At 61.5% G+C, this 15,106-nt stretch overlaps 1 protein-coding gene across 2 annotated transcripts in view; it reads right to left on the reverse strand.

The window, feature by feature from the left end:
* Positions 1-3,025: 3,025 nt before the first annotated feature.
* The window catches only part of RERE (arginine-glutamic acid dipeptide repeats), a 370,885-nt gene continuing 358,804 nt past the window's right edge, over positions 3,026-15,106 (reverse strand). The window contains exons 13-23 of one of the 2 annotated variants that reach the window (XM_090268534.1): positions 13,191-13,353; positions 12,260-12,352; positions 11,678-11,877; positions 10,736-10,897; positions 9,926-10,039; positions 8,436-9,751; positions 8,132-8,354; positions 6,719-7,442; positions 5,314-5,460; positions 4,838-5,018; positions 3,026-4,595 (exon numbers count right to left, since the gene is read on the reverse strand). In XM_090268534.1, the coding sequence (XP_090124660.1) occupies positions 4,562-4,595; positions 4,838-5,018; positions 5,314-5,460; positions 6,719-7,442; positions 8,132-8,354; positions 8,436-9,751; positions 9,926-10,039; positions 10,736-10,897; positions 11,678-11,877; positions 12,260-12,352; positions 13,191-13,353 (3,357 nt within the window). In that variant the 3' untranslated portion in view covers positions 3,026-4,561. The remainder of the gene's footprint in view (positions 4,596-4,837; positions 5,019-5,313; positions 5,461-6,718; positions 7,443-8,131; positions 8,355-8,435; positions 9,752-9,925; positions 10,040-10,735; positions 10,898-11,677; positions 11,878-12,259; positions 12,353-13,190; positions 13,354-15,106) is intronic. The other variant, XM_090268533.1, reaches the window with a different exon arrangement.

Consider the following 15,106-nt stretch of genomic DNA (forward strand, 5'->3'; position numbering starts at 1 on the left):
ACCTTCAGGCCCGTTCCCAGCGCAGGGGGAGCCCCCAGGAGGCCCAGGGCTCACTGAGAACCACACCTGCTTCACTTCCTGTCTTGGAGCAACACTCTCTTGACGTAAACATCTAGCTGTGATCACGGTGGGGATGGTGACCGCTGCCAGCAGTGGCCTGCTAAGTCCTCCAATGCGCCCCGTGGCACGCTGCCTGCACATCTTGCTCCACCTCCCCACCGCGAGGAAGTTGGTATTGCCACCCCCATTTGGCACCTGCACCCTGAGAAGCACACCAGGTCCTGGGCCCAGGTCACCAGGTCACATGCCTGCACCAGGGAAATCTGACTCCAGCCCTGACACAACTGTCGCTGCCACGCTCTTTCCCGAGGTCTGACCACTGTCCCTGCTCTGGGATGGCTCCCAGGGACTTGGCTCCACTCTGGGGAAAGGGGGAGGGGGCAAAGGGTAAGGGGAAGGGAAAGGGGGACAGGGGGAAAGGGGGAAGGGGAAGGGAAAGGGGGAATGCAGGTGACTTGCAAGTTGCTCCCGGCAGACAGCCACTAGAGAAGCCACCCGGGGTGGGAGCACGACGTCCAGGGCCCAGAACCTGAGCTGCAGAGCCCTGCGGGGCAGCGGGGGGCCCTCCAAGGCCCTGAGACCTCTAAGGACCACGAGGGCAGAGTTTCAGGGTAAAGCCTGAGCCACAGCAGGAGGCCGCTCCTGAGCTTTGAAGGGGCTGTGCGGTCCCTCCCAGGCAGAAACCTTCCAGTGGGAGCCCCAGGAATCCAGAGGGCTGGCTTTATCCTGCAGACTGAAGGGCCCCTCCCCCGCCTGCCCATCTGCCCCTTCTTTGTCCTTCAGCGTCTCCACAGGCCAGTGGGAAGGACTTGCTCAAGTGTCCTGTGTGGACAGACTTCCACTGGTCATGGGTGTCTAGGCCCAGCCCCCACCACCCTGGGCCTAACTGGTGGCTGGCGGACACACCGTCAGGCCTGAGACCGGTGAGGTGCCCTGGCTGGCTGGTCACTCCCCAGATGTTTGCACCCAGAACCATACAGCTTGGGGGCCTGACATCTGACTGGCGTACTGCTCCTGTCTATGCGGGAGCTCAATGCGCAGCTCCCTGCTGTGCACCTTACCCTGCAGGGAAGTGGCCCTGTCCCTCCACCTGAGCTTGCTGTGGGTCCCGCCGAGGCTTTGGGCCTCCCACCAGCCCTGCAGTGCCCTTTTTTTGTCCATGCTGCACTCAGGGACACGCTGGTGCCAGCTCACCTGGGGAGCAAGAGGCAAGGGCCTGGCAGGGGCGCAGCTGCTGGGCAGTAAGCTGACTCTTCGTCTCCTTATGGATCCTGGTGTCCATTGGGGCAGGGCCCCCGCCTCAGAGTGGGGACGTGGCAGGGCAGTGGGCACGGCCAGTCACCCACCCCTGAGAATCCATTAAACCCCCGTGCGGCTTTGAAGAGTGCCTTTTCTGCAGCAAACCTCATGTATCCATTCAGACCTTACTTTTAACCTCGAACCTTGCACTTGACACATTTATGTCCACTAAAAACTGGTTTCATGAACAGCAACATGCGGTAAGAGACCAGTAAGGATGGCACCTGGGCTCCTGCTGCTCACCAGTTCCCCCCCAGTCCTGCCTTCTCCCCCGTGACCCAGGCAGGCAGCCACGCGTGTCCCCACAGCTGGGCTGATGTGCCCTTGGCCTGCGGGACAGCTCTGGCTGAGGGTGGGAGGGAAGGGCCCAGGCAGAGGAACAGCCACTATGCAGGCCTCTGCTGGTGGAGGAGTCACGAGGCCGTACCCCTGGAGCGCGACCACCCGGCGGAGGCGCGGGGTGCACGGCAAGGCGAGGACAGGGTCTGGGGAGAGGAGAGGCTGCTCTTGGTCCCGTGCCACCCCCACCCCGGGCCCACTCTGCTGCGCGGGGCACCCGCTGCCGGCCGACTCTCACCAGCCAACAGGCTTGAGCCTCTCCAACAGACAGAGCAGATATGGATCTTTCCAGAAGCCGCTCCAAAAGGTGAGCAATGTGCTGGCAACAGCAGGGACACCAGACCCTTCCCCTGCCCCTCCCCATCCCTGGGGACCCAGGTCATGGCCAGCACCCACCACCACCCGCCCACCCCCGGGAATGAGACGCAGTCACGGGTCAACAGCCAGCGGTCGTAGTGTAGCTTGGTTTTATTTATGTCCACAAATATTTCCAAAAAATTACAAAATACTCAAATGGAGAGAACACAGAAGTCACGATTTCTGGGTGCCTACTGTTTACACTGTGTTATCTCATGGCAAACTACTCATATATACATTCAGCTTCGAGATATATATATATAAACGCAGCAGGTCAGAGCGCACATCCTGCGCCGCCGCCGCCGTGAAGCGTGAAGCCCAACCTTGACAACAATGAACAAGATACGTACAAAACACAGAAAAGCAAAACCGAACTTGGGACGAAAGGAAGGTCCGGGGCCTCCCAAACCGCAGCTGACCAGGTGAGGGTTTCCAAACGGAAGGGTCTCAGTGCTTCGCCTCGGGACGGGGACGCGGGGGTGGGGACCGAAACCTAACGGGAAAACGCCTTCAGACATTTCCTGCTATACTTCGGAGCCCTCCCCCTCTCTCTTCTTTGGGGAACGGATGCTGGAGAGAGGGGGAAGGGGGCTTCAGTGAAGGTGGGTGGTGCGTTCTGCCGGAAGACAGACGGAAACGGGCGAGGGTGGCGCCCCCGGCAACGCGGCCCCGCGCGCGACAAGCGTCCCTCTGAGCCTGTCTCCCCACCAGGAGCTCAATTTAAGGCAGAAATGGAATGGAAGTAAATGAAAGAAAAAACTACAAACATTTTCAACAAACAGAACAATCCTCTATCTGTCCCAACTGACACCAAACGTGGTTTTAACAGCGACGGGAAACGCCCCGGCGCAGGCATTAATCTGAACTGAAATCGGAGCTCACACCTGCTGGTTCGCGGGCCACAGCACCAGCCTCTCTTCCTACCCACGTGGCTCGGGTCCTGGACGCCTTTCCCACCCACTGACGCAGAAATGACGTTTTGTTTCCTGACCGTTCCTGGATGTGGCCACCACACGCCAGGGCAGAAACAGCCCTCAAGAGCCAGAGAGGAGGGACTGAGGAGGTCACACCCTGGCGTAAACAGGTGTAGACAGTTCCAGAACCGACCCGCCCTCTGCAGCAACTCGGGGAGTCGAGGGAGGCTCTGCAGGACAGCCCGAGCCCCTCTCCACATGTGTGGCTGTCCCTCTTGTTCCTGCTTCAGGAGGAAGGGTGGCACCCAGATGGCTGCAGTCTGACATGGGTCACCCTGCTCCTGGGGTAGACACACAAGCCACCACCCACAACCACGTCCGCTCTAGGGTCTCCCCACTGGAAAGCAGCCCCCCGACCGAGGCGAGGAAATCCTGGCTTCACCGCAAGACCCCAGGACAACTCGCACGAAGGGGAAGATTCCCGACAGACCCCTCTGGCAAGCCTGTGTGCTGGGTCATTTGTAAAGAATCATTTTCTTGAATTTTCTAGAAATGTTATGCAGTTGTCAGAGTATTAAGAAAGGCAGTCCGTCCAGAACAATCAAAGATGTGTGCATAGAAGTCTATAAGGAAATCTACAACCAGACACACAGAAACATGTGCTTTCTAGCCCGCAGAACAGAGCGGTGCACACTGAACCCCTGCACCCCCAGGGCGGAGGGACAAGGTGCGACCGGGCAGGTGTCTGCGCCGCTGGCAAAGCACAAGCTCGGAACAGACGGAAGTGAAGAACCAAAGCAGCAAAACGGAAAGTCTGTAACACTGTCCCTGCAAACCCCTGGGTGCTCATTGCTGCGACCAACTCAGTCCCAAGCTTTTGCCTGTTTGTAATTAGTAACGCCCATCTGCTCCCTTTAATTAAAGGGATAATTATATATAACTTTTTATTAAAAAATCAACTCTGTATTCTGTCAATAGCTGGTAGGAATTCACAATTAGTGACATGGCTGGAAAAAATAGATCAGAACAGTAGTTTGTGGAAAGAAAAAAAGGTTGCTCTAAAATTATTTACAGACGTAAGAAGCTGTGCTGCAGTGTCCTCAGATTATGAAGATTTCTGACGATGTAGTAAAATAAAAGATTCTTTAAAAATTACAGCTCTCAGATTCCAAACTCAGACGCCGCCTACCTGCAAACCTGTGGGCTTCGGGACACATGGGACCGCGTGCGTCTGTGCGCATGGCGAAGGGTGGGACTGCATCCTAGCACCTACTGAGAAGCCGAGGGAGGGAAGGAAACGAAAGCCAGACCCCGAGATTGCTGGGAAGCTTTCTGGATGTTCAGTCCAGTCCAGGACTCGCCAAGTTTCTGGGGGACTGTCATGCAGGGAGCCCCAAACCAGTCTCAAGGAATCCTCTCTACGAACAAACACTATTATGCGGATACACTTTTAGTTGTGGGGTTTTTAAATATATAAAGACATCTTTAGAAGATACTCTCTTTGCTTTTGCAGCTCCTACTGGTATGTAAAAAGTCCTGTTTATCCCCCCAAGAACTAGGGTTTCCACAGCCAGCATTAACAAATAAATAACTTATAACTGCTTGTCACCTTCTTTCTTCAGTCGACTGAAAAGAAAGACAGGAAAGAGGACTCAGCACCAGGCCTGGGTGGGCAGACCCACGCTGCCTCCCACGCAGCTGGCCCTCCCCTCTCCCTCCCACCAAGAGGTCGATATGGGGGCCCCCCTAGGGCCACAGGAGCCCGGCGCCTGCTGATAGCGGGGAGCGCCGTGGGCACAGCTGTGGGGGGGGTGTTGGCAGTCATCAGGCCGGCTCAGTGGCCCGCCCCCCAGGCCCCGCCGCCTCACCTGTAATAATCTTCCTGGCTTGGCAGGTGGTTGCCGTGCATGTGGGGGTGTGCGTGCAGCCACTGCTGCTCCATGGCCAGCCGCTGCAGCTCCGCGGACTGGGCATGCATGGCCTGCAGCTGGTGTGCAGCGGACATGGGGGGAGGGATGGCCCCTGGCAGGTCTCGGGGGTAGGGGGTGCCTGCAGACACAAAACCGTCTCCTTATCAGGCCTCCTCTGGGGGAAAGGGGCGCGGGAGATGGGGCCTGCCCTCCCCCTCAGCCTGCTGCTTCTTCAGAGACCGCCCTTCCCAGGCTCCCGATTTCAGTTTGGAGCCTGTTCCTCGTTCCCTGCCCACTGTTCTCCCCTGGGTTTGGTTACATGCTTGTTGCGCCCCCCACCCCGCCACCGGCTCTAGGGGTGCATCTGCTGAACACGCGAGTGAACAGGCCGTCAGACCATCCTGCCAACCTTCCTTCCCCAGGTACGTTCTTACCAAAAACTGGGTGACGAAGCATCTCGTGCTCATGGGGGGGCTGTCCCAGCAGAGGGTTAGGGAGGGTGCCAGGGGGATAGGGAAAGCGAGCCAGGTGAGGGCCGGCGGTCAGGGGGTCAACCAGAGGGTGGACCGGGCCTGCTGAACCTGAAACACGGGGCGGAAGTGCAGACACGGGGCTGCAGGGACTGCAGGGCTCCGTGGCGTCTTCCTTCCTGGCTGAACCACTGGTCACTTCCCCCTCACCAGGCTGGCCTCTGGTGGCATGACCCCCATGAACCCGACCCAAAGTGTCTGCCCTCCGGCGCTTTCGCGGAGAGTAGAAGAGAAGTGAAGAGCTGGCTGTCTCCTCCTCCCGCCCCCGGCGCCCCTGCTAGGACCAGACCCCTGGGTCAGCAGAGCCCACCTGGCTGACCGCCCAGGCCCACCCGGGCCTGTTCCGTCCACAGGAACCTCACGGCCGCTCCAGCCCTGCCCCAGCCAGCGGTCCCTGTCCAGGCGGCCCCCTCGGGCCCTTCACCGACAGAACCCGCGGGAGGGAGCAGCCTCCCGTGGGCAGGGATGGGGCTCAGCGCGACTGGGCGCTCTCCTCCCTGCCGTCGTCTGCTGACTCAGGAGTCTGCACTTGCTCTCCCTCTGCCTAGAGATGCTCTTTCCCATGAGTCACCCACTCGCCAGCAAGTCTTTGCTCAGAGGTTACCTTCCTGGTAAGGCTTTTCCACAGCCCTCCATGACGACAGTACCGCCCCAGCTCCCTGTCTCTGCTTAGCTTCCCTCCAGAACACTGACCATTCCCCACAGTCGCCATGGTGCCCGCACACTGCAAGTGCTCAGCAGACACTCGCCAAGTGACTATCCCTTACGGCACCGAGGCAGCCTGCTGGTTAGTTACACTGAGGCTTCCAGGTGTCAGGGCCACGGGGCCAATGTGACAGCTCCTTGGCTCCCCTGGGACCACCTGTCAGGGCTGGGGACACAGGTAGGAAGGCAGGGGCTGCCCTCCCCCCGGGCCCTGTTCTATCAGCCGTCCTTTCCCCTGGCACAGAGGCCAGGCCACGGGAGTCATGCCTGCAGGCTGCACCACAGGACCCCACAGAAGGCCCTGGTCCCAGGCTGCAGGAACAGCCGTCAACTTGGGGGCAGGGGCAGGGCTGTCCCCTGGCCCCTCTGCCCAGGCTGCAGGGCTTCAGGGGACTAGCAGCTCTGGGAGGCTGAGGGGCTGACCAGAGATAAAGGCTGCCTTAAGTTAAGTGACAACATGATTCCTTGGCACAGGCTGAGCAGCGTGAGATGAACTGGGGCTCGTTTGGGACAGGACAGTCCCGGCTCCGTCTCTGTGCGCCCTGCGCCCCCTGCCCCCCGAGAGCCCGATTGCAGGGCTCCCCGAGTCCGCCGGGGCACCCACCTTGGTGCAGGGGGTCCTGCTGGTGGAGGTGGAGGTGCGAGTGGATGTGTGAGTGCTGGTGGTGGTGCGGGGTCACGTTGAACATCTGCAGTCGGGCCAGAGGGTCGCTGGTCAGAGACGCCATGCGCTCGGCGTGGATCCGCTCGGCCGCCAGTCTATCAGGGTAGCTCATCTCGGGCCGCAGCTGGGGGCCCGCCAGGGCCAGTCTCTCCCTCTCCAAGGGGTTCAGGCCCGGGTGGAAAGAAGCAAAAGGGTGGGGGCCCGCAGTCGGGGGGATGGTGAGGGCGCTGTGCCGGGCGAAGTGCTCCATGGGGTTGGTGGCTGGGTGCAGGGGGTCCAGCTCGGGGGGCTTCACCTCGAAGCCCGGCTTCATCCTCTCTCGCAGCTCCCGCTCTCGGATCTCCCGCTCCCGGATCTCTCGCTCCCGGAGCTCCCGCTCGCGAATGGCGGGGTCGACGTTGTAGAGGCCGGGCATGTGGTAGGCTAGCAGCGGGTCGGCAGGGTTGAGGGGCATGTAGAAGGGGTGGTTGCGGTTGGTGGGCGACATGACGTGGGGCCGGGCGTACTCGCTCAGAGTCCGCAGGGCGGGGGTGTCGGGCCCGATATACGGGGGCACAGCAGCAATGGTGGTTGGTGGTGGCTCGAAGGATGGCCGCATGTGGCCGGGACCCCCGAGCTGGGGGTCGCTGAGGCGGCCTTCATGAGCTGCGCTGGAGGCCTTCTGCTGAAGGAAAGGAGGGTGTGAGGAACAGGCGCCAGCTGCCTACTGTCCCCTGGCCCAGGTGAACCCTGCTCTGCGGCTGCCCTGCACTGACCAGCCAGCTCAGTCCCACTACCCCAACCCCAAGCGACACGTGGGCCTGGCAATGGTCTGCGACGCGGACGAGGTCTAGACCCGCTGTGGCAGTCTCCTCTGTGCCCAGAACTTCCCTTCCGTCCTAGACGGGCTCGTGTACCTGTGACAAGGCACCGCATGGCAGGGGGCCCCCCCACCACACAGTCAGGTGCAGGGTGGCCCCGCGTACGAGCACGCCATGGGCAGCGCGGCCAGGGGCGCCGCTATGGCGGTCAGTGCCCCCAGTGCCTGGCTTTCCTCCGCTTCAGCTTCTCTTCATTTCCCTCCAGCTACCCGAGACACACAAACCTACAGGCCTGCCCGCCACGCCGCTGCCCATCAGCCTGGCCCAGCCGGGCCAAGACGGGGCGCACGGCGAGCCTCTGGGGGAGGGGGAGGGGGAGGCCATCTCTGAAAGGCCCGGGATGGACCTCAGACGACACCCGATCCTCCCGCTGCTGTGACAACAGACTGGACAGCCTCACCCAGAGCAGCGTGGCCCCAGTGTCCCCCAGGTGGCATGGCCAGTGTCCCCGCCTGCACACGGGCCGCCCGCCTGCCCGGGGCTGAGCACTCACGGCCGCGCGCTCAGCCTCCCGCTCGCGCTCCCGCTCCCGTTCGCGCTCCTTCTCCTTCTCCTTCTCCCGCTCCCGCTCCTCTCGGGCTTTCTGCTCGGCCTCCCGTTTGGCTTTCTCGATGGCCTCCTCCCTCTTCTTGGCCAGTTTTGACCCCGCCAGCGGCATGAAGTACAGGTCTGCCCGTGCACATGAGTTGTAGCCCCGGTCCAGGTGTTTGTAGAACCTAAAGAAAGACCGCGTCTGTCCCGGGGGCCCTCCCGAGGCTGAGGCCTGCCCGGAGCCGGCCGCATTCTCGCAGCGTTACCTGGCTGACTGGCTGGCGTGGCTGGGGGTGTCCACCACAGTGGGCTCAGGGGACGGGCTCCTCGGGGGCGGCGGGGGGCTCTCGGGCTCCTCGGCCTCATCCAGAGCCTCTTCCTTGATCTGGACAGCGGGCAGTGGGCAGGCTGCCCCGCCAGAGGTGCCGCCTCCTGAAGGAACGGCCGCCGAGCAGGGTAGCGGGGCCGATGGGCCAGGGCCCGCGAGTGGAGCGGACGTAGAGGGGCAGGACGGAGGCGTGATCGGAGGAGGGCCCCCAGGAACGAACGGGTGCTGAGCGAACGGAGGCTGCGGGGGCACCTGATGGAGGCCCGCGGGGGGGTGGGAGGCAGCAGCAGGGGGCAGGCTCTGGCTCTGGGTCAGCACAGGGGGCTGGGCGGGGGAGGAGGGCAGGGGCTGGCTCTGGGGCATGAGCTGCAGGGGCGGGGGATGCGCGGAAGGCGGGTGGTGGGTGGACAGGGAGCTCAGCGGCTTCAGCGCCGGCGGGGGCGGGAGGTTGGCGTTCATGGAGAACGGGGAGGGCCCTGAGAGGTGAGGCGGGTGCTTGTGGGCCTGCGGCGCGGGCAGCTGCGGGATGGGCGTGGTGGGCGGGGGCTTGATGTGCGGCATGGCCAGGGGAGCCGGCGGCAGCGGCTGCTCCCGGGGCGGCTGCTGAGGCTGCAGCGCCGCCTGGGAGGCTGGGGGCTGCAGGGCGGCGTGAGGGTGGGCCGCCGCCTGGGAGGCCTGCGGAGGGAGGCCGAACGGCTGGGGCGGGCCCGGGGGCTGCAGCAGGGGCCCGGCCTGCAGGCTGTGAGGGCCGGGAGGGCCCTGGCCGTGCAGCGGGGGCTGCGCATGGGGGGCGGTCGACGGCTGGCCAGCCGGCCCGCTCAGGGGCTGCAGCGGGGAATGCGGGGAGGGCAGCCGTTGTGGATGCAGTGCAGGGGCCTGCTGGATATGCGCGTGGGAAGCAGGGCCTGCCGGAGCCTGGCTCGCGGGCTGGGAGGCTGAGGGCGAGCCCTGTGACGCAGCCGTGGAGGGCGTGGGCCCCGGTGCGGGAAGCTGCGGGGCTCCCGGTGGGGCCGTGGAGGGAGCTGGGGCAGCCCCACTGGGAGCCTGCAGGGCTGGGGGCTGCGCCTGCAGGGTCTGCTGCTGGGCCGAGGAGTCCGAGTCACTCTCATTGTCCTGGGGGCTGGGGATGCTGGGGGACGTGCTGCGGTTGTCCTGGTCGATGTCTTTGGGGTCACTGCTGCCCTCATCGTTGACACTGCGGCTGTCGGAACTCTCTCCCTCACCTTCGGAAGGTGAGTTGGGCCGGCTGATTTCCTGAGGCCAGAGAGTGGAGGAAGGATGCTCTAGTCTGCCCGGCGGGCCAGAGCCTGGCCCCAGCCCTGTCCCCGGGAGACAGGGCACTGCCACCTCCCAGGGACAATCAGCCAGACGCTTCTCAAGCGGCAGTAGCGACCAGCTGTAGTCAGCAGGCCCAGCCATGAACCTCACCTGCGTTTTCGTCTTCTTGGAACTGGCCCTGTCGGCCTCCTCCGTATCAGAGGTCACCTTGTCCCGCTGGCGCTTGGTGCTCTTCAGAGGGGAGGTGGCCTCCTCCTTCACCTTCTGCAGTGGGAAAGCGCGCAGGAGGGTCGGGCTAAGAGAGGGTGTCCCATCAGCCTCGGGGTGGGGGTGCCTAATGACTGGGCGCTAACACCCTGTCCCACGTTTTTTAATAAAGATTTAGTTTTAGATGGACAGGAAGGAGGGAGAAAGAGAGGGAAAGGAACACTGATGTGCAAGAGAAACATCGATCAGTTGCCTCTCAGAGGCCCCAGTTGGGGACCTGGCCCACAGTCCAGGTACGTGCCCTGACTGGGAATCAAACCAGTGGCCTTTCCGTTTTCGGGATGACACTCAACCCACTGAGCCACACCAGTCAGGGCTTGCTCCCAACTTCTGAGCTCTATTACAAAAAGCAAGGAAGCTCTACAAGGGGGGAGCCAGAGCCAGGAAGGAACGAGTGTCTGGGGATGGGAGTGATCTGCCTTTGGGAGGAGGGGGCCTCTCCAATCACCCCTGCCTCCACCCTCTCCCTCTGAGGCCTCGGGTGCCCCCAAAGGTCAGTGCTGGGAGCTGAGCTGGACCCTCTTTCTCCAGGCCCCAGGCTAGTGCCAGGCTAGGGCAAGCTGGTGCCCTGGAAGGCTCCACGGACGACCTGCAGCCCCGTGTCTGCAGGAGCTGGACACCAACTCCAGCAATCTGGGTGTGCACGGGAGGGTGGGGTGGAGCAGCCCCCGCCCCCCAGCCCCAGCCCCTCACCTTGGCCAGCTTCTTCACGGTCTCTGCTTTACTGTCATTGCTGGAGGTGCTGGCAGCGCTGGGGGAGTTCCGGCCGCTGGAGCGGATGTCTTCATTGATGGGCGACGTGCGACCATCAGGGCTGGCTGGCTGCTTCTTCCGACCACTGCGCAGTGTAGACATCTGCCCACCCAAACCCACCGCCGGTGAGACTGAATGAATGCCAGGCCCCACACGGGCCACCTGGGCCCAGACCCACGCAGGAGCACCAGAGCTGTCCCGTAACGTAGCTCAACTCCCAAAACCACCAAGTGCCGATTCACGCTGGCCCAGCTGCGCCTCTCTGGGCATGCAGCGGCCGAGCGGTGAGCATGCCAGGGTCACAGGGAGGTGGGTGCTGCCACCCGCCTGCCTACAAGGGTCACTGGGAAGGCCAGCACCACAGGGCAAGACCCTGGTGTGCCCTCGGTGTCCGGCCCAGGAAACCCTCGCTCCCTAAGGCCTCTGCCGCATTGCACTCTGGAAAACAGTCTCCTTATGGAAGGAGGACGCTATGCAGGGAGTAAAAAAATGTACCTTAAATTTCTAAAACTGGATCAAGCATTTTAAAAGATGCCTCTAAGTTTCAAAGAGCAAAGCCATGCAATACTAGAGATGCCCAGGCAAGGGCCAGAGGCAGGTCTGAGGAACTTGGAGAGCCTGCACGGAGCAGACACCGGGGCCAGCCCCCCGCTCCCCACCAACTCGCCAAGGCAGAGGGAGAGCGAGAACAGGGGCTCTTCTCAGCCCCACAGGCAAAGCGAATGCCACTGGGCAAACCACTTCGCCCTCCGGGGTCTATTTCTCCACCTAAAATGAAACACTGCCCGTCCTCCTCCTGCTGGGCACAGCCCCCAGCGCCCCAGTAACTGGTGGTGTGGTCAGGAGGGCCGGGGCTGGGGTCCTCCGGCCCTGGGGACTCACCGAGCCTCGACTCCGCCGTGTCCTCATGCTATGTTTCCCACTGAGCCCATCCTCTTCCTCTTTGACAGGTTTGAACATAAATGGTGGGGGGTCCACCGGCTTCTCGATGGGGGGGAGCTCGCCGTACTTTTTGAAGTGGACGCGGCAGTCAGTGCAGAGCAGGATGTTCTCCCGGCCCCCGTGGTGCCAATCTTTGGAGGCTGCATGAGGGAAGAGGGCAGGGGTGGAACCTCAAAATCCAGCGTCCTCGGAACCTCTGGGTGGGGGGCCCGACCAGCCCTGGCACGAGAGCCTGCATGCTGGGCCTGGACAGACCTGACGCTCCCACAGCGCAGGGGCTGGTGCTGCCCTGCTCTCTCCCCCTCAGGGCAAGAGAGGGACTCAGGAATTTTTACTCCCCCACTTATCTCAGGGTACCCAGGAGGAGGCGACAGCTGGTGCCCCGGTCCCAGCCTCAAGGAAGTTTGTCCTGCACACCAGTCCGCACTCTGTACTGACTGCTCACAGCGGAGTGACGGGAGTGACATCTCCCACCCTCCCCAGCGCCCCGACGCACAACGCAGGTGTCAGAGCCCCACTCACTGGTGCTGAAGCAGTGGCGGCAGGCGTACCCCTTCAGCTCCTGCTCGCTGTCCTCGCTGTCGAAGTCGTCCTCGCTGGCAGAGCTCAGGTCCACTGGGCACGGCAGGCACACAAGAGGGTGGAGGAGGCCGTCACACTCGGCCTGCCCCCAGCTCTGGCCCGCCAGTCAGAGGGACCCAGTGGGCTGAGGTGGGACACTGAATTCCGCAGGGCCGGCCATCAGAACGATGAACGTGCGTGCGTGTGTGTGCACGCGTGGCAGGGGTACCCAAGGGCCTGCCCTGCGAAATTGCTGGGGGCTGGTGTCACACCTGAAACCTGGGTGGTGGGTCCTGATACCCCCAAGCGCTGAATTTGAACAGGGTGACGAGCACCCAGGATGCCCTTCTAACACATCCAGGCATCCTGAGGACCTGCCTCTCTGCTGGGTGCCACCCACCCACCTTGGGTGACTAGATCACTTCCTGTCCACGCCCTAGGCCAGGACAGAACTGGAAGGCAGTACTGCTGCCTCCTAGTCTTAGGGGGCTAACGGATGCGGGTTTCACTGCACACAGCACAGCACACTGGGACCAAGAGGAGGACCTTGGTAAAGTAGAATGAGAAAGAAAAACTGTGAATCTGACCTTACCGCTACCGCAATATAAGTGCAATTAAAACTAAGTGGAAACGTTCCTCTGAAGTTATCAAGACACCTCAGGCCAAGGCCAAGACTTAAGATTTTTCAAAAACTTAAAAGGATACAGAGGTCTCGAAAACGTAAATGAACAATGATTTGTAAAGCTCTCCTACCAACTCCCTAGTCGGTGTAACACTCAGGCCGTGCTGTGCGCGCGCACACACACACACGTGTGCACATGGTTCCCTGGGTCATCCGCTCACACCTGCAACTGGGACACATGTGTGTGGGTGTGAAGAGTCCTCCACTTACAGAATTCGCTGGAGGGGGGCCTGGAAGGTGTGTTGACGGGCGTGGACGCAGTGCGGGTCTTGATCCTTCGGAACACAGCCTGCCTGCGGTGCCTGCGGTGGGCCCGGGAGCTGGCCGCCTCCGGGGTTTTCTTCCAGTAGTAATAGAAGGTGATCAGTTCCCCCTGCAGGGAAGAAGGGCTGGCTGTGAGGGGGCTGCCCAGAGGGACCTGGCTTTTCTCTGTCCCCTCTGTTGGGAGCAGAAGCTGGGTTTGTAACAGCCACACTGGAGACCAGGACAGAGAACAGTTCGCTTCTAGAGCCGCGACAGGCTTGTTCAAGACACAACTGCTGAGCTGCCCAGAAGCTGGGCAGATGGGGCCTGTCGCCTCAGCCCCGCAGAGCATCACTTCCAGACATCAAGGACATCCATTCATTCAACAAGCACCTGTGGGGGCCCTCTCTCTGCCAGGCGCCACCACCGTTGAGCACTGGAAGCGCACCGGCAATTCTTGCCCTGTGTGTGTGTGTGTGTGTGTGTGTGTGTGTGTGTGTATGTACACGCGCACCCCTGCACAAAGGGTGCGGTACGGAGATGCCTGGCCAGACAGACAACTCCAGAAACAACCAAGGATACAACTGAGATGGGGGGCAGCGAGGGCCAGGTCGGAGGCCAGGAAGAAGAGAAACCCCAAACCCAGGGAAACTGCTCAACAGCCTCTGCTCTGAGTGCCCCCAGGGGGACAAGCTGGCACCAAGTCCACAAGGCAATGAGGCGACGGCTGGGGCTTGACCAGGGAAGACCACGAGGGGACAGACAGTGGTGCTGGTGTGCAGACGGAAGGTCAGCCTTCAGCCTTCAGGGCAGAAGGTCCTCCCCTTCCCATGGCCCAGCAGAGAGGGGCAAGGCAGCTTTAAAAACGACACAGCACTTCTGGCACCGCAACCTCCAGGGACAGCAGGCACACGAATGGGTGAATGACAGCTCACCCTGGTTGACAAAAGACCGATTTCTTAAAACAAACACCCCAAGATAAAATATCTTTCACTTAAAAAAAACCACTTAAAGCAGCGAGAGTAGAGATCACATTGATCTTCTCTAATTAAATAAATACTGTGGAAAGTCAATTAACTCGGCAGACGACTGTACCCTGGGAGGCCACCCTGGCGAACCCGCAGCCCAGGGTGGGGGCCACCGGGCGGGAGCCCTGCTGTGGCCCATGGAAGGCTCACTGCCTCGTGAATGAGGGAGCCAAGAAAGGTAAGATTTTGTTCCCCAGTGACCTGCAATCCAGCTGGGAATGCTGGTGCTGGGAGGGCTGACGTAGGCGAAGGGGCAGACACCACGCAGCAAACCCTAGTGCGGACGGAGTGCCCAGGCGGACGAGGCCTCACAAACCACCCTCCAGAGACCTGGAACACGAGGACAGGTAGGCTGGTAGAGAAGTGGGCAGGCTTTTGGTGGGAAACTGGCTCCTGCAAAGCAGGTAATGTCTGTACGCTGAGCACTCACAACTCAAGAGCTGGAGTCTGTCCGTGAGTTTTCTGAGGCGGAGACCGCAGCTGCCAGCAGAGCCTTAAAGGGTCAGCACGCACACACAGAGTGCATCTCTTTGGAGCTGCAGATGTGCTTCTTCCCAAACGCCACTTAACAAAATGCTAGTGACCGCAAATACTTAACAGATGAAGCCCGGCCCCGGGCCAAAGAGGCCAGGAGCCAGCCACCACGGACAAACACGCAGACGTCCACACGTGCACACACCCATCCTGGCCCCTTTCTGGTTCCATGAGATGATAACTGAACGACAGGGAGAATGTAGGACTTGCCCTTGAATTTCTGGCTTGTCTGCCTACCGCGACAGTCTACAAAAGCAGGCTCAACGTCCCTGTGGGGACGGGGGCATCCCGAGCCCCTAAGGCCACGATCTCAGAACCTCC

The sequence above is a fragment of the Furipterus horrens genome, unplaced genomic scaffold, assembly GCF_987537825.1.
Source record: "Furipterus horrens unplaced genomic scaffold, mFurHor1.1.pri manual_scaffold_3, whole genome shotgun sequence".
Classification (NCBI taxonomy): domain Eukaryota; kingdom Metazoa; phylum Chordata; class Mammalia; order Chiroptera; family Furipteridae; genus Furipterus; species Furipterus horrens.